The sequence below is a fragment of the Odontomachus brunneus genome, unplaced genomic scaffold (genome assembly GCF_010583005.1).
Source record: "Odontomachus brunneus isolate Ranch 3 - 2012 unplaced genomic scaffold, Obru_v1 Obru_scaffold_006, whole genome shotgun sequence".
Taxonomy (NCBI): domain Eukaryota; kingdom Metazoa; phylum Arthropoda; class Insecta; order Hymenoptera; family Formicidae; genus Odontomachus; species Odontomachus brunneus.
This window is the reverse complement of record NW_022639456.1, coordinates 1657040-1683186: the sequence shown is the minus strand read 5'-3', so window position 1 is coordinate 1683186 and position 26147 is coordinate 1657040. Positions and strand designations below refer to the sequence as shown.

General features: G+C 44.5%; 1 protein-coding gene across 6 annotated transcripts in view; it reads right to left on the bottom strand.

Moving 5' to 3' along the window:
- Nucleotides 1-26147, bottom strand: part of LOC116852331 (syntaxin-1A) — a 102126-nt gene that overhangs the window by 56668 nt on the left and 19311 nt on the right. For all 6 annotated transcript variants that reach the window (XR_004379755.1, XR_004379751.1, XR_004379752.1 and 3 more), the window contains exon 3: nucleotides 20241-20340. Coding sequence is in view for 2 of the 6 variants with exons in the window: in XM_032832595.1 (XP_032688486.1) it covers nucleotides 20241-20340 (100 nt within the window). In the remaining 4 variants the exon portion in view is untranslated. The remainder of the gene's footprint in view (nucleotides 1-20240; nucleotides 20341-26147) is intronic.

Genomic DNA, 26147 nt, shown 5'->3' with positions numbered 1-26147 from the left:
TTATGTGTTGACATCATAGTAGAGGAAGAATCGGGTGCAAAATGATCAAAGTAACCGTGATTAAAATTACAGGCGTGGGCGAGAAATCCCGCGTGTGCCGACAACCCTCTTTCGTTTCTCTCACGCGCGCCATCGGGGAATGGACTCTCCTGCCTTCCACGACAGACAGGGGGAGAATCGGCGCACTGAGAGAGACAAAAAGAGATAGAGAGACAGAGAGAGAGGGGGAATACAGAGTTGAGAAATACGTTTGCCGCTTGGGGAAAGCTCGCGATGATCAATGTCTTTTCTTGCCGTCCTCATGCGACTACAGGGAGGAGACGTGAGGAAATTCGCCGGCGTGCCGGTCTAAGAATAGACCAGACAAATGACGAAATTTCCAGGTGGCTTTATCGACGAGTCGAGTCGGAATTCATAAGATACAAAGCGACATCTCCGTCGAGTACAAATGTATTTCGCGCGAACGTGGGGAACGTGTGCGTCGCCGCCACCACGTCGATCTCTTTTCCATTAGCCGGGAGAAGGAGAATACGGAGAAAAGGCGCGAGAGAGAGAGCGTAGAATCAAGTCCTTTGAAAGACTTATAGGAAGCGCAGCACGTACATATCAAACATTAACGACCTAAAAATCCCACGTTCTCCGTATGCAAAGTCGCTGCGGATTGCGATATTGCAAGAGGTATAAAGTGAGAGATACACCGCGGAAAAGCTACTACGTCAAAGATTTGTGAAATTAACATCAACGTCTGTTCGGTATGCACGTGCATAATTAAAAAGGACAATTAAGTGAATGAGTCAAGCGAATTACGCCCGATCTCGTTACAAAGACGAAAAGAGCGCTCACGCAGGGCGCGCACGGAATTTACCCGGCAAAATCATCCCACTATCATTATTCAACAGTCTCATATTAACCCTTTGAAGTACAGAACCTTCAAAATTCGGACTCTAATAAAATATTCATGTCACATGTCTAGAGTGACAACCCAAGGGATCATTCTCTTTGAAATTAATTTTTCCTGTTTCCTATTTTCCTATTTTTACATAATAGAAGTAGTTTCACCGTGTAGCTCAGCCACTGTGTGCAATAAAATATTTCCATTCCTAATCGTTCTTATTCTTTATCTCATGTTTTTTTTTTTTTAGGCAATTACCTATTTATATTATAATAATTATCTAATTATTATCTCTCTCTCTTTTCCTCGTTGCGAGATCATTATGCATGAAGCTATGATTTGGTTCCAATAGTGGTCTCACGGTGGAACTATTGTGCTTCAAAGGGTTAATATGAAAGAAGTGCAGAAGTTCGCTATTAACGAAATGTTTACTGCCCGGGAGAGATCTGCTTTGTGTCGTGCTTCAATATCCGCACTTGACGAGCTTGGTAACCTACGGTAAAAGTGCCAGTGTCTGAATTTTATCATTTTAGTCTTTAAACTCGAATAGCTAAGCTTTTTTATAGTTATATGTATATATATATATATATATATATATATATATATATATAACTATAAAAACTGAACTATTATATATAGTTATAGTTATATATGTATATTTCATAACTAAGTAAGTAAGTTCTTTTATATAGTTAAACTTTTAATATAGAATATAATCATAATATATAAATCATCATATATATATCTTTTACGTTGAAGGTTTAAATATTCATATTTGAAGACCTTGAAAATATTCATATTTGAAATATTCATATTTGAAGACTTTCTTATGAAAGCATAAGAATCTGGATACGTGCCTAGAGTTAGGCACGTATCCAGATATTTTTACTTTATCACACTCTGGTGAGTCGCATATGTGTGCGTGTGCAACGCTCGCGTCTAAATGTTTCGCCCGCGCGTAATTAAAACCGAGTCAATGGATAAAAATAACTCGACGCTTCGTGAAAAATAATTCTTATTTTTTGTCCGACAAAACTATATGAAAACAGAGACGAGAGTGACAGAGAGAGAGAGAGAGAGAGAGAGAGAGAGAGAGAGAGAGAGAGAGAAAGAAGATGAGGAGGAACGATATGAAATATGGCGAATTAAACTCGTCGGACACGTTCGCGAACAACGTCGTTCTCGCGCTAGTTGGCGCTCGTTTTAGACCCGCTTTCCGCAAACTTTGGTTCTAAGTTGTTTTTGAACTTCACCACCCACTCGGGCCCCGGCCACTCCAACTTGGAGTAACAAAAACAACCTGAAATCGCGCTCGTCAACTTTACAAAAGAGCTCAATTTTTCCTCCCGACGCTCGTTCCCCCACAGATCCACAGAAACGATACCACGTATCGCCTCTTATCTTTTCGACCAGTCATTAAGGACGTCCATAGAGTTTGCCCTTTTAATGGCGTGCAAGGGTTCCAGGATCACGCGAGTGCTTTTTCATCGCTGCCCACGCCGCGGTGGCTTCCGCCCTGCTCGCGTGCGAGGCGTAAAGCCGCACGGTGTCGCGATCCAACATACGGAGGTCACGCACGCACTCGCACGTAGATCGATACACAAAATTTCGTTTTCCCCCCGCTTCTCTCCCCTTCCCTTCATCGTCGTTCTCTAATTCTTCCAACCCTTGGCCCCGAGCACGGAAATTCGTGGAGGCCCTCCGACCACGCAGGACGACATGACTAGATTTTGCCCCTCCCCCCCTCGAGAGCCCTTTCCCTCCAACGTGCAGCATACACGCTCCATTCTCGCACCTACGCACGTCGGTCCACCCACGCGCATGCGATTAAACCGGCGCGCCACATCGGCCGGAAAACACTTCTGCCCGGGATTTCTTCCCGCCCGCCGCCCTCTGATATTTCCCTCGGTAAATATGAGCCGGGCACGAGCCCTCTCTCGTACAGAGTGTAGCGAGCGAAAGGCAAACACACACTCGTGACTCCACTCGCTGCACGACTCGGCCGCGTGGGAGGAAACGCGCGCGAAAAGTGCGCTCGTGCACGTAGCAAAAAGGATAAAGAGAGTGAGGGGGAGCGAGAGGGGTGTACGAAATAATTAACTCTCCCACACCGATATCATCCCCTGAAGTAATCACTTCGGTAGCGTATGTTTGGCGCACAGCTGACCTTCCCCGAGAGAGTAGAAGCTCGTTTTCGGTTGGGAAGAACGCATCGCCGCGAGGCGGTATTCTCCGGCGATATATTCGACGAGAATCGAACGAAAAATCACGAACCCTCGAAGTCGACGCCAGGTCGCGGTGCACGAGGTCACGTCTGTATCGCCGGTGTGTCGTAACGGGATTAATACTTGAAGAACGTTCGAGCGATCCGTGAGTGAAGTTCTCGCGTCGCGGCACCGCGATTCGCGATCGGGTGTGTCGAACGATCATTTTCAATTATTATTGGGCCAAAGAGAGGGGGGGGGGAGAGAGAGAGAGAGAGAGAGAGAGAGAAGGATGTTAAATGTCACATTTAATTGAGTGTCCCAGTTGGTCCTAATTGCCGCTCGGCCTGATATTATTAACTTTAACATTCGATCGAAATGGCTCGCGCAGGGGTGCGCGAGCGTCGAGCGCGGAGACGCGATCGATTATTTAAACGTTGCGAAACGAACGCCGATACGCGGGTTATATCCAATTACGCGCGGATATAAACGGCGGTTGAAATGCTGCAGCTCGCCGTTTAAAAAAGCGACGTCACCGAGAGACTGGCGAGCACACGCTTGCGAATTGGAGTCGGACAAAGGGCTTATTGAAGCGCGCCCGGGGTAACGTCATTATTATCGAGTTATCGTCGCGAGGTACCAACGTCATGACGTACTTCGGTCGAAATGTCGTCCTCCGGATCTCTTCCCACGGAGCGTTATGTAACGTATCGCGTCACGGCCAAGAGAAATAGATAGATAGATAGATAGATAGATAGATAGATAGATAGAGATAGATAGATAGAGACAGAGAGAGAGAAAGAGAGAAATGTCGTCGTTTTCATTGACAGACAGCTCAGACATTCTCCGTTTATATTTCGCGCCTACCAACGGTCGACTTACGCGAAACGACGAAATGACGGCGAATCTCCCGCAACACGTCGGACTCGTAAACTTGCAATCCAACCTTCTTACCTCGCCTGACAAATTGACATTCTCACAAAGACCGCCGAACGTACCAAGCACGCTGTTATAGATCGTAATAATGCTCGGAGTAAATCAGGCAGCGCTCTCTCCGAGCGCTTCACACTCCCCGAGAACGACAATGTGTCCTAACAAATTTTACGCTTCCTCGGATATTCCCGAGTTGCTGGCGCCGGCACACCGTGAGAGGAATTTCGTGCTGACGTGATATCCCGTTAAAATGTAAAATAATAAAATTTTCGCTCAGGCAATAATTTGCTCTCACCCTCTCTTCTTCCTCCCTCATTCCGCTCTCCTATGTACATATGTATTGCTTCTAAAAAAATTTTACTGGCCTATTTTTAGTTATTAATAAAGTCGTTAGGTGATTAATTTGCCCCGCCTCTCACTCTTACTCCCATGCTCTCACTCACTCTCCCATGCATGTTCCTACCGTGCAACAAAATAAAAAAATTTCGCTGCTCTGTTTCACCGTTGAAATATTTTGTTTTCGCAAAGCAATTCTACATTTTGAGCGATCCCTCTTCTCAGCGATGGAATGATATTTTCCTGCGTGTGTCATCTTGCGAAAAGTCAATCCGCGGGAGGATGACGCGTCTTTCCCACTCGTTTCGGCAACGCCGTCATTCACCGCGCGTTAGATCAGAATCAACGCACGACATTTTTCCCCCGCCGGTGATTCCGCCGAGTCGTTTAGGCTTTTCCTCGCGCCAGAGCACCTCCTGCAGGCCTGCGATAGCCACCGAAGACGATTCTATCGCGAGAGAACACCCTCTCGGTCCGGAGTGATCTCTCTTTTCTTCTGAGAGACGGACGATCGGAGACGTGCCTGCAAGCCTACAGAGACGCTAAGTAATCCCGTCGAAAATCCCCCTCAGTCTGATTATATTTCCCATTCCATCGGACCGAAATTGCAACCGCGCGAAATTGCGAAAGCCACGTTCTCTTTTTCTGCCTTTCTTTCTCTCTCTTTCTCTCTCTCTCTCTCTCTCTCTCTCTCTCTCTCTCTATGTATCGTAAAGAGAAAGAGAGAGAGAAAAAAAGAGCAGGAGCGTTTGTGACTCGCACGCGAAAAGCCTCCGGCTTAATCAATCTCGCTTCAGCGAATTCGAATCGTCGCGATTGTACTATCTGCGATAACGATAAAGCTTCCTGCTATACGCGATAAAATTGACATCCTAATCGCGCTAATCACGCTAATTTCTCCGCTGCTGTCGAGAACGATGTCGATTCGCATTAATCCGCGCGAGTTGTATTCTCTCGCGTGTGTATCCTTCCGCGGGCGGACCTTCCAATTGTATTACACTGTAACGCGATCCCGGAGTAGTTGTACGGTAAAAATTAGATCGAATAGGGATCGAATATCGCTGCCGATATTTTCCGCGCGATATATACCTCACGGTGCGCGTCCTCAGTATTTTTAGCTCTGTGATGATCATTACCGCTTCCCTCTCTCTCTCTTTAAAGAAAAGGACATATATTTTACTTCACTGATAAATATTTTTAAAAAAAGGACACACATATTTCTCACTTCACTGATAGGTATCTCTTCTGATAATTATAATTTTCTCAAAGTGCGTTCAATATATCAATTTAAGTAGAATTAAGTTATCAAATATTAAGTAGAATTAAGTTAAAGGACCTGAGGTATATAACCACGTTTGATAGGAAGGACATTTAAGAGCCTAAACGTGATTCTTGTAGTGTATAGAAATAATTGAAGAGTCACATAGATGCATTTAATAACAGTATCCCTACACACTACAAGAACCGTGTTTAAGCTCTTAAATGCCTCCCGAGTCGAAATTTTGGTCCTATATTGAGCCTTTGAATTCTACAACGCAATAGTAACTAAGTTAGCAAAGTAGGTTTAATTCTAATGATGCAATTTACTTCTACTTTGACTCTGCTGATATCCGAAATTTCCCTTTTCACTTTCTTTAGCGTCAAAATAGATGTTGAATGGAATAGTGAGGCTGAAAGTAGGATCAAAATTTCGACTCGAGTAGATTAGATAGAATCAACAGAGGTCGATGCAAGTTTTAAAGTATCAAAATAAGTGCTGAATGGAATTGTGAGGCTGAAAGTAGAATCAAAATTTCGACTTGGGCTTTCCTTTCAAGCGTGTGATCACAAATATTACTTCTTGTGGAACTCTTTTACACTGATTATATCCCTTATGTAATTTCATACGTAACGATCCTCAGAGGACCAAATATAGGACCAAAATTTCGACTCGGGAGGCATTTAAGAGCTTAAACACGGTTCTTGTAGTGTGTAGGGATACTGTTATTAAATGCATCTATGTGACTCTTCAATTATTTCTATACACTACAAGAATCACGTTTAGGCTCTTAAATGTCCTTCCTATCAAACGTGGTTATATACCTCAGGCCCTTTAACTTAATTCTACTTAATATTTGATAACTTAATTTTACTTAAATTGATATATGTTTTAGGACTAAAATAAATGCTTTTCTTTCTCTCTCTCTCTCTCTCTCTCTCCCCCCCATCCTCTCCACTTTCACTTTCCCTTTGTCCGTCCACACAACCGCGCAAAGTGCGTAGAGAATCGTCACGAGGCGCACATCGATAACGGCATTCCAACTATCCCGGCGATGACGCGAACAGCGGCCTCCGCGTCGCGCCGAACTCACCGCCATGTGTGACGGAGGAAGACCTAATTGTTCGCGAAAGTAAACTCCGTTCGCGTCGCGCAAATTAACTTGGCCGTGCTCCGCCGTGCTGTCGCTCGTTACAACCTTGGCTGAATTCCGCGAGCACGGCACGGACAACGTTGTTATCGTCGGCGTCCGAATGCGCGTCGTCCGCAGGTGTACGCGTTTGCAAGCGGCGAACGCGCCGCGCTGTTTGCACAGCGCGACTTCGCGTCCGTCGTCGGGGAAAATCGCATTACTCGGTGACTAATAAACTCGACAATGAAAAATGCAACGCTCGGGCGGCAGAGTGCTCGGCACGGTACGTTACATTACGTTGCATTGCGAGCGCGAAAAAGAGGAAGAGCGGCAAAACGAAGCGCACGACATCATGTTTGCGACTGGCGGTATTAATTAACGGGTGCTTAATTAAACGGGCTTTGCGCGATTTTTGTTGCTTTTTTCACTTGTTACTTTTGTTTTTTTTTTTTGGTAACGGTGATTTTTATAACGATCCAAGCGCTCGGAAAACTGCTACAACAACAATCGCCCGCTCATCCCTTTCGTCATTCCTGCTCCCCATACTTTTGTTTTTGTGTGTCTATGTGTTGAAATGTCTCCCTCGTAGAACAGGAGTCATCTTTTGATCCCTTTTCTCCCCGTTTCCGCGGCAACGACTCGAATAATAGGAACAAGGTAACCTACGTAGGTAATTCGACCTCGTCTCCGTCGCCGTTCGAGAGATGATCGGTTCCGGCCGGGGTAGCGGATGCCGATGGCAAAAGTCAATTTCTTGTCGGGAATGGCGATGAAAAAGAAGTCGATCAATCAGCTCTCCATAGCCGTTCTCTGGTCGCTAATCGGACAACACGGGCGGAAATCGATTCGCCGACACCGGATATCAAAAGCGAAGAGAGAAAGAGAGAGAGATAAAAAAGAGGTAAAAAAAGAGGGTCTCCATATCAGTAGTGAAAATATATAACAAGAAATGTACAACGAAAAGAAATGTATATACACATATATATTTTATAAGATCCTAATATTTTATCGTTCCACGAAAATAAATAGCCTGCTATTATGGGATCAGCGAGACATGTTCCTGCCGAGAAACACGTTCTCGGTTTATGGTGTGCTTGATTCGGACGTATCGATTTGTTCGTTACCGTGACAGCCGCTGACAAATCTGTTTCACGGTTTATGCGTCCCTCCTCTCTTTCCCTGCAACTTTTACTGTGCACTTTTACTGTGTGACTTTCGAATGGCCACGATCGCGAAACGTCGTTTGCGGGTTGAATTATGTCCCGGATTCGGATAGTTCGGTGTACAGCTCGCGTGAGGAGAAAATTGTTTGCGAAATTTAGAGAGAGAAAGAATGTACTGTCCGGACGATCTCGGGCGGATAACGCAGCGATAACCAACTATCTTTAACCACCGCCCTTTGAATTAATGCATTAGAAAGAAGCGATTGAGTTAATGGTAATAATAAAATTCGTTCGAACAAACGTTTAGTTCAATAAGAGTTTAGTTTAATATAGTTGCTGTTTACATGGTTGTGTATTGCAATATAGATTCTGATATGTATATATATATCTAGTCGTTATGACGAGTTAAATCAATTGATTCAATGATGGCGATTTGGTCGGTAACTACTTATTGTTGCGTGACATGTTCAACAGACACGATATTTCATTGCGGCCGGGTGACCGCCGATTTCGTCGATCCAACCTTTTTTCTCTCAGTGCAGAATTTCCATTCGCGGCTTACACCGTCGAGGGAAGTAATTTAAAGCGTTAAATGTCGAAAGGTGGAAAAAAAATAGTTCTCTGTGTTATTTACCGTAACGATGCGGATCGCATATCATATCCCTCTCGTTAGATATCACACCCCTACGCAACGACGAAAACAATTTAGCCGGAGATTAAAATATGACCGGAGGAAAATTGCGCTCACGGGGCAATGTCGTAACTTCGTCCAGCGGTGCGGGAGGGTTAAAGATTAATTGCGTTGCACGAACGAACGCCTCTCGTCGGCGCGACGTTCAGTTTTGTCGTGGCATCCCGAGTCGGAATTTTGAGCCTACTTTCAGCCTTGCTATTCTATTCAACACCTATTTTGATTTCCTATAATGCAACCTATTTTAACGCTAGAGAAAATAAAAAGGAAAATTTCGGATATCATCCGAATCAAAGTAAATTGTACACGGAAAAAACAATATGGTCCCATACAGAAATCTGGTTGTGCCAACCAGATTCAATAGTAAAATACGGAACAACTATTTATGTGGTTGCTGAAACCAAAGAGCAATGGCTGGGTTACTTATGTTGCAGCAGTAATAATACATGGTTAATACAAACGCGGCTCATTATGCGGCAACTGCAAATGTATATTTATACACTCAGAACCAGTTTTCACATGTATACATCTCTAGCTGTGCGCGTAGTGAATTGCTTTTGTTTTCTAACATCGCTGCAATATAGCATTGATTAATGCAACTATATCGATATTTAGCTTGTCTATGCAAAATGATCCCCTTACTAATTTCTGGTTTCCACGATCAGATCACGCGCAACTTTGTTGATGTAGTTGACACACCAAAATAAGTCAAATTAACCATACACATAACTATCATACAAAAATATGTAGAATGATGTTATTTGCTTACAACTATTTTTTGTTAGATGCACCACATCTCTTTTTTCCGTGTATCATTACAATTAAACTTACAATTAAACTTACTTTGCTAACTTAGCTCTTGTTGCGTTGTAGAATCCAAAGTTTAACATAAAGCCAAAATTTCGACTCGAGATAACACACGTAAAAGAGCGAAGCCCCCCCTCCCTCTCTCTCTCTCTCTCCTTCTCTTTCGACGCGAGTGACATTCGCTGGAAAATGATGTTTTCACGTCGCAGAATAACGCGCACCTGTGCGGCCACGGCCGATATAGCGCGCGACAAGAAGGAAAAAGAAAAAAAAAAGATTATAACATCGCTGGTTCCTGCACGCGCGATAAAAACGGTTTTTCACCAACACGTTCCGTATTTCCAGCGGCAAACCTCATTTTCCATACGCGAAAAAAGCTCACGCGCGCCGTTACCGGGAAATAATAATAAAGTAGCGACGTTCGGTGGCACGTAAGCCCACGAATGGCTGCTCCCTAAGGCGAGATGGAGAATTACTTGCCGCGTCTCATGAAAATGCATTCCGAGTCGCGAGGGAACGCCGCGTTTTTCGATCAAATTGTCGATTGCGCTTCGCCGACGATTATACGCTGTATCGAACGTATTCCCTCTTTCCCCACTCTCTCTTTCTTTTTGTGTGACTTTCAAGTCGCACGAGAAACTACTTTTCGATTCGAGCACCGTGGTACGGTTGAAGTTCCTCAAGTAAGTTAGGACATCGCCCGCCATTTGTAGGGAAGAAGTGAGGGAGTAGGATCTGTTCCCGATGCTGTAAATGCGCGTTTTTGGAGCGTGTAAGGAAAGATTGCGATTGGTAACATCAAACGCGCGTTTTATCTCCTCGTTCTTTTCTCTAGTGGACTAATTTCATTTGTCTTAATCGGGAACTGATTGCACCGAGCGCCGAGAATTGATGTTATGACCGGTCGAAATCGTAGTCGTAATTGTACGTGATGTACAAGCTGATACGCGAAGATAAATCGTGCCGCGTCGCGGAGCGTGAAAAATGAATCATCACTTTACGGAAAATTGCACCCACGTTTGATCGATTGTCGCCGCAGACGGACGTTTTTCGGGAGAGAAATACGCGTGCTGTACGCCACCTTGAACGTTTTCTTTCGCCAGCTTCCTCTTTCTCTCATCTTCCTCCCTTTCCCTTGCGCCCTGAATTCCTTCGCGTGCGCAACATGCCGGAATGACGGGCAATTCGTACACAGGATTGGACGGAGGAGTCCTCCAGGATCGAACCGGTGTCATCAGGCATAAATTATCGTGCCGTCTGAGCTTGGCACGACAATTTGTCGCGCGCGTTGTGACTGTCGCGCCTGCATCTGCCACGTTGACAGGCGGCAGAAGGTTCATCGGTGGGTATAAAGCGTAACGCGCTCATTGCGAGGTATAATTCCGTCCGGGTGATCGATGAAAGACGTTCTTAGCTGGATAACACGCGGGACATCCAGCTTCTTCATCGACGTTAAGCTTGGTCTAGAATAGGTATCATGAGCCGTACTCTCTTAAAGTGAATCAGTGAAACATTATTGAAGACAGTGAATATACACTGATTTTTTGCAATTATACGTATAGTACTGAAACTGGTCAGTGCTATAATTATAACTAATATCAGTGACTCACTGATTCACTTTAAGAGAGTAAGAATTACACTCAACTCCACTCCCAATCACACTCGATTATTACAAGAATTGTGTAGACCAAACCTTAACCCTTTATACGTTTGTGGTCGATATTTTAACTGTCTCACATAAGATTCAAAATGTCTATTGTTTTACACTGAATATTCAGTGGTCGATTTTCTGCCAAGCAATAATTATAATAATGAGTATTATAAGATTTCTTATATTTCATACATTTGTCTAGATGTGTTATGTAAACTTGCAATAGACATTGGAGTCACCATTTTTAAAAGAAGTTTTGCTCTGTAAAGGATTAATCAATTTGGCTTCTTGCCACGTGCCATAGAGAAGGCCGCTACTCTTGATTACATCTGAGAGTCGAAACGGGTCGGAATGATTTGGAGATTGAGTCGAAATTTTGGTTCCACGCGAGCCGACATGTCTCGAGCCGAGAGAGATGTCACGTATTTTCAGTATGCCGATTCGATCTTTCCGTAGTGAAAAGGGGATGGCGAGATCGCTGTAAAGGACTTGTAAAAGAATATAGAACGGCCACACTAGGCCCCGCTATCCATCAACGTCAACCTGTTGCGGGTTACGTTATCCGTAGCCGCCTAAACCTACTTTGCTCGGAGGAAAGTCGGTTGGCGGATTTAATCGGTTTAGTCCGGTGTCAAACGCGAAGTGCGAATTAAGCGAGCGCATTTGGCGCTAAGTGCGCGGTAAGAATGAGGATTACCTGGCCGAGAAATCGCACACTGCCACCGCCCTCTTGTTGTTACGCTCGTTAGAGAAATAACCCGTGTAACATTGAAAAAAAATCAAGTAAAACGCATAGAGAGAACTTTCATTAAAGTTTCTCTTTGTAGCAAATTTTTTAATAGCACGTTTTAGTTTCTGAAATATAAACCTACACTGAGAGAAAAAATATTCAAATATTTAATAAAATAAAAGTTAATTTTAATAAAATAAAAGATAAAATAAATTTAAAAAATAATATTAGTGTGTCAGTAAACATGTTATTAGTATCTCTGTCAAATAAATATGTTTTATTTATTTTCCTTCTCAGTGCATGAAATAAAAAGATAATCAATTGCCGTAAAATGCCGATCTGTTGCAAAGTTTTATAGTAATATTTACTATAAAATTCTCTGCGTGCAGATGAAATGCAAGCGTGAGGGCGCACTCACACCTCAGCTGAAAGCAAAAAAGCAGAAGCCAATCGTGCTGGTGGTAGTCGACTAGTTTCTGTTTCTCTCCCGACGTGAATTCAGAGTGGTTTCTGCTTTTCCGTTTTTCCGCTTTTCTGCTAAGATGTGAATTTTCTCTAACTCTCTCCAGGTCGTAAATACAAAATGTGGCTCTTGAATTTGCTCTGTACCGAGATCACTGCTCAGACTCTGCGCGTGTTTCTTCTTTTTCCTTCAATATCGCGTTCAATCAGCAGAGCCAGCTGCTCGACCATCGGTCGGCGAGGTCGCGACGGCAAAATTTGAAAGATCGGCCGAGCATGACGCGCCGCGTCCACGGGGAGGACGATATCTCGAGCGTGGCCGTCGTTCTCGAGAATCATCCCGTCTAAATGGGCCAGAGGTCCGCTTTTTCGCGGTTACGGTGAGCCGAGGTGAGACGGCTTAGAAGCGCTCTCATCCGTAGTCGCTGATACGCGGCAGCTGGCGTTAGATCGGATCGATGAGCGGGTCCGGGGGGGGAGGGCGGGAGGAAACTCGAGTGGCTCTCCATCGCGCTGACTTTTCGCGCTATTTTTAGCGCAGGACTATTCCCGTGATACTATTTCGCAGCGTCGGCCGGCAGGCTGCGTCCAATATATCGATGCCGTAACAGTTATACCTTTTATTTGCATGATCGCGCGCGCTCGGCGTTAAAACGGACGCGCATCTAAAACGTGCGACGAGTCTTCACGATTGCGTCGGGGAGTCCCGTTGATTGATAGCCGGAAATGCGCGCCGGGGGAACTGCATAACGGCTGCACTCGCCGAGGATGATGGCGACCGCCTCTCACGAGTGCCGTATAAGTGTCGGGCGTGACACTTTGAACTTTTTGTCTTTGCGAGCGGATAACAGGTGACTCGTCTCTAACGCGACTGTTACGTCATTAATAGATTATTATGTCAGTCGGAATCCTGCACCTCTCGCCTTATTGATCATCGCTCGATTGTTCTTTACTACTCGACGACGACGTCGCGGCGAGAATTATTTCGTCTGCGCGAAACAGTGCACGGAGAAAAATAATTTTGCTCTTTTAGCAAAATCGTCGTTGCTACTGCATACTCGTAGTGACATAAAAAAAATTTAGTTGACGTAACTAATTTTTACAAATTATTCGTTATCAGAGCAGAAATAGTTTCGTTGTTAGGATAGAAGAAATTTCTTGAGTGCACTTGTCCTAAGAATCACGTTAATTTGCTTTTGATGCAAAATAATGTATCCTTAGCAAATGTATTTGCTACCGGAGCAAAACTGCAACTGCTTATATAAATCCATTATGGTCCTTATAACAAAAAAATTTGTAGATTCAGCAAATTATATCCAGCAAGTAGTGATTAGTACTCTTAGCAAATCTTTTTACTGTCCATGTAATAACGAAAAGATTTTGTTAAATCAGCAGAAAATTTGCTGTGCTAGCAAATTATTTTTCTCCGTGTAGAATAGAAATAATTTGTTGAGTATATTTGTCCCAAGAATCATGTTAATTTGCTATTGATGCAAAATAATGTATCCTTAGCACATTTATTTGCTATCGGAACAAAACTGCAACTGCTTATATAAATACATCATGACTCTTATAACAAAATAATTTGTAGATTCAGCAAATTATATCCAACAAATAGTGATTAGTACTCCTAGCAAATCTTTTTGTTGTTCATATAATAACGAAAAGATTTTGCTAGACCAGCAGAAAATTTGCTAGGTCAGCAAATTATTTTTCTCCGCGTGCGTGCAAAATACGGAACAACTGATTATACGTATATTTCCATTTGTTTCTGGATTAAGATAAGTTAAGATATCACCATGACACCTACTGCTTAGCCGCATCGTTCTCGTTCTTCTTAGAGCAATTAGTAGACAGTAAATCAATATTGCGCATAATTAGAAAACCCAAACAGCCGAGTTGCACGGCATGTTGAGGCTATTATGCAGGCGTTTTGCGTACGTCTCGCGTGAAATTGCGATAGATCATGAGTGCGATCGAGCTACGTGAGCGTTATGGCTCTCGTCTGATTCCTGCAAATGGCGGCACAATAATGTCCTCGAGTGCGGAATCGCGCGTCGAACAGCGGCATTATTTTTCTAACACATCTCGCGCGTGTTCCGGTGTAACTGTCACGCGCAGGAAAATCATCGCTGCGGGGCGGATTTCAGTCAACGAGATATACGCGCGACAAAAAATTTTTACGCCAAAAATACGGCCCCGCGTCTCCGGGGATTAATCGACGCGTCGGGTGACGAGAATGAGCGACGGGTCGCGCGTCATGCAAGAGAGAGAGAGAGAGAGAGAGAGAGAGAGAGAGAGAAACGGACGGGAGAAAGACGGACTAATTGAAACGATTGTCGGCGAGGAATAATGCGCGCGACATTATACGCTGTGTGTTTAACGAATATCGCTATCAGACCGTGCGGAAATGCGCGGCGATTCGAATGTGCGAATAATTCCCGCGCTATTATCCATTACACGCTAGCGCGCGCGCAGGCGACGACGATTGTTCCGCGGCTTCTGGCGCGCTCCTACGTCTCTCGCACGGTGCTTAAGCGAACGTGGGAACGATCGATTATCGAACCTGCCGCGACAAATGCGTAGCACACCGATCCCAGGATGTTCCGGTACCGTCATTACCGCCATAATCCGCGCGCACGCGTCTCTAACGAGATATCCGACACAGTTTCTAAAACCGTTTATCCCGTTCCTGGGAACGGCAACAATACCGACGTGCACGAGGCTAGATTATCCTCATCTCGTTCACGCCTTCGACTCGGATGCGAAGACGATCCGCACGCTGCGAAACTTTTTCGCGGTCGTTTCCGATCGGTGCGAGGCAGCCGCGCGCGCCGAAGAACGTCCGATACAGCCGAGACACACGTCGACGAGAGCGCGCGAAATGGGAGAAATGCAGCAGTGAAAATTATTGTTATTATTATTTTACCGATCGCACGACGCGCAAAAATGATACCGCGCAACGTTTCGAGGACAGAGTTTCTCGCGTCGCAACTCGCGTAACGAGAATTTAATGCTCATAATGCCCGACCGACATGTTTTTACGCTTTTAAAACCGATATGCACACGCACGTATAGATTTCAATTTTCGTATGTAATTCTTTCATATACATCAAATTCACGGACCCTGCACAGAGAAGAATATCATTTTACTGTTAGGAAAAGCGATTATTTTTGGTTTAGGGCCTTCGCACACAAATTGCCGTAACCGTAACCATAATACGTAAACTTAAGCTGAAGAACCAATCAGAATATTGCTATAGATTTATGTATTTCAAAAGACTATAAAAGTGACACCAAGTTTTATCTTACGTAGAAATAACTAGATTTCAATCGGTTGAAATTTTAAGATAAAACTTGGTGTCACTTTTATAGTCTTTTGGAATACATAAATCTATAGCAATATTCTGATTGGTTCTTCAGCGTAAGTTTACGTATTATGGTTACGGTTACGGCAATTTGTGTGCGAAGGCCCTTACTCCCTACTAGGTTCGGTTATCTCCAACAAGAAATATTTTCTTGACAATAGTCTGAAAATATACTCATAAGAGATTTGAGAGAAGCTCCTTATTTTGTACATTGAGAGAGAAAAGTATTTGAAAAATAAGAAGTATTTATTCGATACTAATAACATATTTACTGACACACATTTTTTACATTAAAAAAAAATTTCTTTCAAGTGAAGAAGTATATTTGGTCAAAATCGTTGCTTTCCCCCTAAGCAATTGTTTAATTTACTTAAGTGAAGGAATTTAGATTTAAGTGAATATCTTATTAGTATTTACCGAGTAAATATTTCTTATTTTTCAGTCATTTGTTCTCTCAGTGTATTCAAAAGAAGAGTATATTCTATGGGCAAGGATATGATAGAACTTTGCCGGGAAAAAAGTTGGCACGACTTTATGTGGTGAGTAAATGAAATTTTTGTTTCAATTGTCAGAATTCGAAATATTCTAACAATTGAAACAAAAATAAATCTGATGCTTATGATGAACTCATAATAGATTTACAGATATAGAAAGTTACGAACTACTTGAGACAAGTAACATTCGCGGTAACATTCTCTTGAATGCAGTATGTATTCTTCTGCGTGTGAGTGAAGGACGCGCATCGCCTCGAAGTAAGCAGTGTAAGTGAAGATAAAAGATAAGAGGGCAGATAAAAATAAGGATAAAAAGTAAAGGCTTCCTCTCGGGGATATACGTTTCGCTCTAGTCTCTACGATTCTACCGGCCCGGCTTTTATAATATCTCCCCTCTCGTCGTCGTAATCCCAGCCCGTTCCCGTCGCGGAGAGACTCCGATTACCAGCGCGATAGGCGCTTTAATAAAAAAGATTAGCGCCTTCTCCGCGCGTATAACTATAAATCGCGACAAAGGACAATGACGACGGCGACGATGACGACGGCGGCGTTGCGACGAGTTGGATCTCGTCGTTTATCCGCGCGTCCGTTTCTCATCGCGCGTTCTCATTTCCTTGCCGCTGTTTCGTTCAAGTTCCGCGCGACGTGACCGTCAGGACGGCCTTCCCTTCGCCGTTTACGAGCTGCAGCAGCAATAAACGTAAGAGAGTCCAGACACGTGCGCGTTCGTATATACACACATACACACGTGCGACATAACACACGGTCGATGGAGAAACCTCTCTGACGTATCTGGGGCTTAGTCGCGTCGCCGTCAAAACTTCTCAGCCGTCCAGAAGAGCGCGGCCGAGAGCGCGAGTCCGAAGGGGATGGAAATGCTGGACGTCCGTCTCGAACAATGGTAGACCGATGCGCGACATATGACGCTGCTGCAGCTGGTGGCTTTGACAAGGTCGCGGGGGGTAAGTTCGCTCGTAGCGTGGCGTAGCTAAGGCACGATTGAAAGTGGGGTAAACTGCCGCGGAATTCGCCCCCGGCGCGGGTAAGATCGTGGTATCGATAGGAATTAGCGGGCATTGCTCTCAAAGCGCGGGTATTACTTGGGCCAAGTTCCAACAATATTCGTTTAACCATCGGTTAAGCCCCAATAGTGATTGGTTAATTCTGATAAACTCTTCTTAATGTCAAATGCGATTGGTCAAGTCCAATGGAATAATCAGTCAGTTAAGTTAACTGGAGATTGTGAAACTGGGCCTTAATCCTTCTGTTGCGGTACATTAAACCGCAATTCGGTGCTCGCGTCCAATTGCCGACAGAGACGCGAAATCAGGAGGTCACAGTGTACGCGTGTGAGTCTTTTTTCTCGTTATTTTGGTGTTTTAATCGGTATCCCGCGGTCGATAGCGTTGTGAAAATAAACGTCGATTCTCCGTTGAAACGTCATCGCGTCGTTTGACATCATAATATTTACTCAGAGCGCAGAGACCATTTTATATCTAAATATCGCGACACACAGAAGAATATCATTCTACTGCTAAGAAAACCGATTACTCGGTTTACTTTCCTGCTTTTAAATAACAGTGTCATCTTCAAGGAATATTTTTTCATAACATTAATATTATCAAGAATATATTATAGATATCTTTTGACGTTAGCCTTAAAGTATATTTATCAAAAACTTGAGGAAAGCTCATTTTATCGTGTACTTAAAAGCAAAATTTGTTCTCTTTACAAGAACACCATAAAACTTCACCAGAGAAAAGTTGTTCCGACTCTATGTAGTGAACAAACCGAATTTCAATTTTGTTTCAATTTTAATCTTCATCTAAAATGCTAAACTTGTTAAGATTCAGAATGTATTTTGCATATAAATTTAATGCTTATGGTGAACTTATGACAGATCTGCGGTTACACCCAGATAGACAGGTATATATAAATTTGACACAACAACTTTACTGGTCGACTTGTAAAATTGCATTCCCCTTATGAGTGATTCACATGACTTATCTTCAGCATACGGAATGGTGAAATGGAAATACGAGAAGATTTACGAAAATTTGCTCCAGACAATAAGTCATGTAAAATGTAACGTGAAAGCCTTTGTTGCCACATCAATACAACAAATAATTTACACTGTCATATGAATATAAATTTAATATGAATATAAATTTAATTCAGTACAGTATATTTACATCACAAATATAATTGAAAAAGGGCTGTAAAATTTTCATCATCGGCTGTTTCACGTCGCAATCATAAATATCTATCTGGGAAGTAACATTTACTCGTATGCCTATGTGCGATATTTCTCTGTGTGAAGGATACCCCGATATGGAATAGTTAATGTAAGCTATCTTCCTCCCTATCTCAAGCTCCCAAAGGCTTCGATAACGTGCACTTGCCGCATCTCCCCCCGACGTGGCGTTTCGCGAAAATGCCATTAATGATTAATTCGCGACAGAAGCCGGCGTTTGATTCATAAACAAAGAGTTGGGAGCCGCAGCCGCCGAGGCACACGCACACACACGCACGCCAGCTCATCGTGCCGGGGGATGAAGGTGTAAGGGATGACAACCCAACCCCGGCTGGCAGCTACAATGGCAACCAGGGCAAGGACGATTACCACTGGGCTCCCCGCTCGCGTCGCGCGCCCTTGCGCCCCTCCAGCCACCCCTCCACCCACTCATCCACCCATCCCAGCCACCCTCTCTTCACATCAGGCCCTCGCTCGCGCCCTGACCGCGTCACGCCATCCCCCGGCTGCAGCACATCGCCCCGCCGGCCACTTTTCAAACTTAACCGATCTCCCGCATTGCATTTCCCGCTATTGAATTTGGCGGTGCGCGCGGAATATCGATGCTCGATTATCTCGTCGCGCCGCGCGAAACTGCGGCAGCATACGATACTTCCCTCTCGATACGCGCCGCTTTTCCTCGACGAAATCGCCGGAACAGCCACCGATCGCTTCTTGCGCGCGCGGTCACTCGAGCGCGCGGGATTTCGCGAGTGACGTTGATCAATCGTTTTCTGTTTTCTCTCCCTGAAAATCGTATTCGAAGTGTTGTTGCGCCGGTGGCTCGGGGAATTCGATAAATCCCAAACTTCGCTAGGCGTGCGCGGAGTTCGCAGCGGGACCGTTTCGTGGCTCGGGAAGTAACCGTGTCGCCAATCATCGTGTTACGCCGATAATAAAATGTCGCGCGTTATGGAGTATCGGATTTCGACTCGGCGCCGTATACGCCGAAGCTTTTTCGCCAGGTAGCGCGTGCGTTCGGCCGGATGAAATATTCAGGCGTTCGAGGATGAGCGAGGGGGGGAGAGGAACAGATACATGGCCCCGTCGAGGCGAACGAGGGCAGCCAGCTTGAAAGCGCGCCGATGTCGGGTAAACCGAGCTCAGAAAGACGGATAAGTTCTTGAATTATGTACAGTGAGCAAATTTGAATTTGACTCTCAGCAAGACGGGGGAATAGCCCGCGGTTAGAATCGTCGGTTAACTGGGAACAAAGCGTTGATTCATGCCAGACGATCGACCCGAATAATAACACCTTCTTACCGTCTTCCTCTCCACCGATCGATACTCGAAAAGGTGAACGCTGACGTTAACAAGACAATTAACGAGCGCGAGTAACGAAGATCGTTCTTTATACGAAAGCACTCGCGATAGTCGCTTTTCTCTCTCTCTCTCTCTCTCTCTCTCTCTTTCTCTTTTGCGCGCGTGATGTTGCAAATATGATAAAGTTTACTTTACATCGCGTTTCTATTGTCGCAAACGAGCGCGGAAATTATTTTCGCGCGACTGCATTATCGAGATTTGAACACAGCGCTATGGCAATTTGAGCCTTCGATAAATAAGCACACAAGGCAAACAGATGCACCGTTGTTGGCACACGCGACGTGCTAATATTTGAACAAGCTGGTTATCATTTAATTTAATCCTCAGACTGGCCGCTGCTTGCGAGTGAACGAGCACGAATTCCCGAAAATAGCCGTTTTTACGTAGCGCGATCCGGCTTTTTGCTCGTTTTTGGCGCGCTAGTTTTCGCTATCCGCGGCGATGTACGCGCGCTCGCGTGTAAAAAGTGGGGTAAATAATATCAGGTGATAAATTCAACTCACTCTCGTCGGTCTGCGGCGCGGAGAGGATGGCGCTGTGCTTTTTCTTCACATCTTCCACGTTCGTCTGGATCCTATCTATCATTTCGCGGATCTCCTCCACCTGTGGCAAAAAACATATGTCAGAGTCAGCGGTTGATTTTCAACTTTGTAGGATTTATACGTATCTCGCGAGAGAACCGCGGCGCCGCCAGCCGTCGCGGACTTTCGCGCGCTTATCTGGGGAGTGATTTATATTTCGCGGACGAGGTGCAAGCACAATGTTGGACATCTCGCTGTGGTAAGTTGTGTCAACTCACACTTCTCGTTTACTGAGATTCACGCGCCGAGAGTCAAAATATTTCAGAGAAAAAATAATGCAAATTTATTCGACAAATTACTCATACACCAATATTTAAAATATTTGTCAAGTAAGAAAATTTCCCTTGAAACCGTTTCTTAAATTCGCTTTTCAAAGCAATTGTTGATTCTATTTAAAGCTCCTTGTACCTCGCCGGCCATGTCGGATCTGTGACGTCAGAAGCGAGGAATGACACATCAAGAAGTCTTAAACGAAAGAATTTAGACACAAGTACACATTTAATTTATTAGTGCGTATCAAATAAATATTTGTTACTTTTCAGATATTTTCTCTCTCAGGTCCGTTACTAGTCGTTACTTGAAACTTGTCTCAGGTTAAAATACTCAGATTTTTATTCAGAGTCAGATCCAAGTTCTTCAGTTGAGTTATGATAAATGTGACATTTATATCTGTAGTCGCGATTCAACACGCGAAGAACTCTCATCTAACTCTAAATTGAAATCTGAGTATCTCACTTGAGACGAGTTTCAAGTAATGACTATTAATATGGGCCTCAGTGTAGCGTTCCTCAAAATGACTTTCAATACAAGGTTCGCTCTATCTGAAACGCGAGTCCTACGGATGATACCTTTAGATATGATACACGAAGTGTAACAGAAAACTTAAAAAAATAAGTGACGCGACGAGGAAATGTTTGAAGAACATTCCGACGGGCCGCCGGTGCCAACACACGTCCCCTTAACGAGGATCAAGAACGAAACAAACGAAAGAAGAAGCGCTCGATCACAGCATTGCAAATGAAAGTAGCCAATTTAAGTAATCGAGGTCGGCACAGCCGGACGCGCTACTCTGCTTAAGTAGTATATCCGTAATTGCGGTCAGGACGAGTGGTTCGCGGCGCAAGTGGTGCAAACCGCGTTTGGTCAGACGAGCACATACACGAGCCCGCTCGCGAATTTCGCCCGCGAAATTTTCGGCGGGTTAGATACATCGAAGTGAAGATGAAACTCATCAAATTCTCTTTTCCAATATCTCCGACCGATAACATCGCGCAGCACAGCGAAACAAGTTTCGGCGCGAAGGAGGTGAGGCGGAAAAATATCTGAAAATAATTCCGGGGCGCGAACGACTCGCACAGAGTCACTTGGTCTTCCGCGCGTCAGCTTTAAGATGTATTTTTAGCGGATTACCGCCGCGGAAGATTCCCCCGCAAGCTCGCGCGAGCGAGGATCTAATTAGCGGGAGGGAAGAGAATATGGCGGGCAAGTAATATCCGGCTAGCGCGAGAGAGGGAGAGCGAGAGAAGGAGCCGGAGGATCGCTCCAAGGCCTCCGAAGCGACGGTGCACGTAGTACACAGCGTCGTAAAAGCAGGCGAAATCTCATCGATTGGCCCGTTGGAAGGATGCGTAATCTCACGACGACCTTTTCCCTCTTGATGCGATTTCGTCTGACTCATCGGATCTTCTCGTCGTTTCATCGCGACGGACGTACAAAACGACGCCGCGGCCGCTCGCCGGCGGCGGCAGCTAGTCGTCGTAAACGACGACGACGCGACGACGGTCTCGGAATATCGCCGGGGGAAGAAATTCGCCGAGGGTGAGTCCGAGGGGTGATCGCGGAGGAAGCCATCCCGAAGGAAGGACTCGTCCCATGGACGTTTAACTGCCAGTCGCTCGACCTCCGACGTCCAACTTTAATCCCTTAATGGTTGGTCTCCGCGCGCGGAGAAGCGGTAGAGCAGTTTTGAACGATTAATTTGATTCTGAACAGTCGCGGCCTTGATTCCAACGCGACGCTCGAATGTTTCGCTCACAACGACGTGTCTTCTCTCGCGACAACTGTCACAAAGAAGATAATGTCGATAGCACGAGATGTGCTTTGCGATTAAGGGACCACTTCGCGATAGCGGCGATACGAAACACGGTAGAGGGCCGACGCGATATCCCGAGGGAGAGAGCTCGTTTTACTCCGGAAAGTCGCGTCGTCCTCGTCAAAGGATAACGGTAACGGGATAGGTGGTAGTCGCGCAGGAGAGTGAAACCATTCTGCAGAGAGCTTCGTCGCTTGCATCCTCTCATCAGCGCACAAAACGTTGCACGTTATTCCGGACACAGGGATGAGTCTCATCAGTGCCACCCCCGCACTCTCGGTGTGATCTCTCTCTCTCTCTCTCTCTCTCTCTCTCTCTCTCTCTCTCTCTCTCTATATGTTTTAGGAAATGGCTTTAAGTTATTATTTTCTTTGATGCATTATTGATCTGTTCATTGTGAGTCCCTTCCAATTACCCAATTTTTCTTTTTTATGTTCTTTTTATACTTATTTTTCTGTAGTAAGCGCTTTTTGCGCTTGAGGAGGCCATATCCCATATATATATCTCTCTCTCTCTTTCTCCTTTCCTATCCAACCTTTTTAAACACACCGGTGTTTTCATCGCCTTCGGTTATATGCGAGCCACCGTCGCTTGTCTATTTCGGCCGCTTTCCCGTCGCTTCTTCTTTTGCAGCCCATGACTGCATAGTGCATAGACTGCATAGACATTTATATATGAGACGCACGGATAGCTTAATGGCTGCTGCTGCCGACGCTACGAGGACACAATTTGACGTGGCTGAAACGCGCGATATACCGCCCGTCTGCGTATCGATTTCGCGTTAGCCACCCTCGTGGATGAGTGTTTCTTGGCGCGATCGTCGGGGAATGACTTCGCGGAAGGTAACTTTCGCGAATTCATGACCGCTCGCGAGGGTGTATTTCAAGAGGGATAAATATTGCACGGAAAATACTGTTCTGGTTGCCACTACCACACTTTATGTGATTGGAAAAATTTACGTGAATTCGAATAAAAATTGACGTTGCATTAGAGATTGCTGTTTAGATATCCATTTATACAGTTCTTATGATACGTAATTTTCGACTAGTTCTTATCCTCATACGCAGCTGCCGCAATCGAATAAATATTGTTGTCCTTCTGTTGTGTTGAATGAATACTGCGTGGTTGAGAGATCTACAGGGTCGAGTTGTGTCACGCAGCACTTTGAAAGTTACTCTCCAACACGTATGGACGGATACCAAAGTAGGTTAATGTGCACTGAGAGAAGAAATATCCAAGAAATCAAAATACATTTATTACACTAATAACATGTTTACTGATACTAATCAAAATATTTTTCAAAATGTACATTTTTTTCTTAAAACTTTTGCTCTTCTTATGTTCTGTTTATTCTATTTAAATACACTGAAAAAAAAAGTTTGATAATACTTACCAAATGCGTTTTACCATATCATTTGGTAAATAACGTAAATAAAGTAACCAATATGGTAAAAATTGTTAGTAACATTAACTTTCATATAGTAATTCACTTCTTATATTTAGTTGACACTATTTTACTAAATATAGTAACTATAACACAGACTGGATAATTATTACCAGAAATTTTTCTCAATGTAAAAGAATTTAGATCTAAATAATTATGTCATTAGCATCCACTGAATATTGTTTGTTTTTTCGATATCCCTCCTTCCAGTTTGCCACTTCCAGAGTAATATGGCTTCCACGACGCTTTTATATGTACGGCTAAGAAATAACAATAATATTTTGTTACGGCAGCCATATTTATCCAAGTGATGTCCCTAGTGCTTTCTCCGCGTGGAATATCGTCGCTCCTAGGAATCCTTGAGTTAACGTCATGTCGGATCTCATATTTTGCCGTGGACGACACCTCAGCGACCCGAGCACGGGCGCGTCGGGTATTAATTATCATGATGCGCCGAGTGAAGTTTGCCCCGCACACACTCCAAGTAGGACCCAGCAGAATTACTCGACGGCCACTTCCAATTTCGAGATTATACGACGTATCCGCGGGTCGCATGCGCACGGTTCTTCATCGTCATCGTCATCGAAAGTCGCGACGAAAAATCCACTCACGCCCGAGTGCCTCGTTAGACAAGCGCACGGAAGTTCCTCTTTTCGCGACAATCGTGTCCGTGTAAGTTTCGTCCTGTTGTCTGCTGGTGCGCTCTCTTGAACTTCGTGAAGACGGAGGGAAATATTAACGCTCGCAAGGATAATACGCTTGCGTCGCAATTACACGCGCGAAGGAATTTTGTATCGAGTTAGACTTCGCGTTTCGCGCGTGTCTGCTTCTCTTTTTGCCTCTCGCCCTCTCTCTCCCTCTCTCTTTTTCGCTCTTTCTTGCTGTGTGAGAGGTTATGAGGCTTTAATCGATTTCTCAAGAAGGGAGAAAACGCGATTTAGCGTGGCGGCTTGACGTGCGTGCGAATCAGTGCGCGAACACGCTGGGCGCAAAGAAGAGACTTGCGCAATGACTGAGCATACAATTAATCATTAATAAGCGCCATGTCCGTTTCTTAAACACGCAATCGTTACTGACAAAAAACGTCCTTGTTAAAACATTCCTTGTTAAAACAAAGTCACGTTATCGTAACAAAAACGAGATAGGTCGCGATTTTCGGAGACTTCTGAGACATTATCCGACATCGACGGCACACGGAGAAAACACGTCTGAAGAGAAAAATATTTTTTCAGTGTAGAAACATGTATATCTGTATAAGTGACATGTAAAGAAGTAAGTAAAAAGTACATAATGCGTTTTTATAAGTAACTGCCGAGTAAACATCTTTTCTTTCCTTAGATACTTCTTCTCTCAGTGCGAAAAGCAGGAATTTCAGGTGAATTTCAGATGTGAGCGAGGAAGCGGGGGCATCGACGTGAATAAAGAGGCGAGATGGCGACGGGAAAAATCAATCTAACTTCCCGCGTGCACCACTTTTCCGCACGCGCGCTTTTATGATCATCCATTTGCGTGGGAACGCGTCTTGCCTCTTGTGCCGCGAGAAGGAAGGAAAGAGAGGGATTATCTACCCCCCCCGATCGTGGGGAATATCGCGACGAGCAGAACTGCCGCGCCCTGATACACGCACGTGTGTCATCGCGCTGCCGACACGCAATCTCGCCGTAGCATCCCGCAGTCCCTCCGTTGCGGCTTTATTAAACGATATTATATAAATACGGCGCTCGTTCGCCCATAGTGAGCAGGACGGAAGGGCGGAGAAAGCGGAGCCGCGAATTATTAATCGGTGCGTGACGATCACGGTCCCGAGAATTTTTCGCGAAAATTTCGCGCGCGCTCGAACGTTACCTCAACCGTGCGTTGCATTTAACGACCGATAACGCGCCCGAGGCTCGTGCCCTTTCAAGGCTGATAAACTGACGGCCTGTGAATTTTTCACAGCCGCTCTCTGTCTCTTTTTCTCTGCGCGGAGAAAATATCGCAGTAAAAATTGCAACGAAATTTTCATAAACTTGGACCACGTGAAATTATTACTGTAATTGTCATATATTTTTTAAAAATGTTCTGCACGTTTGCCATCAAACGTTATTGCAATTACTGCTCTGTATCGTGCTCCCTTTTTAAATTTCTTGGAACGAAATTTCATTTGAAAAATAGAGTGACGGCCCAGCCACTCGAACTCGAGTTATTTTCCACTCTTGAACTCGCAGAGTGAATTCTTCACTTTGAATCGTTGAGTGAACATTTTCACTCATAATTGAATCTGATTCAGAGAGAAAACCTCCTTACTCACAAA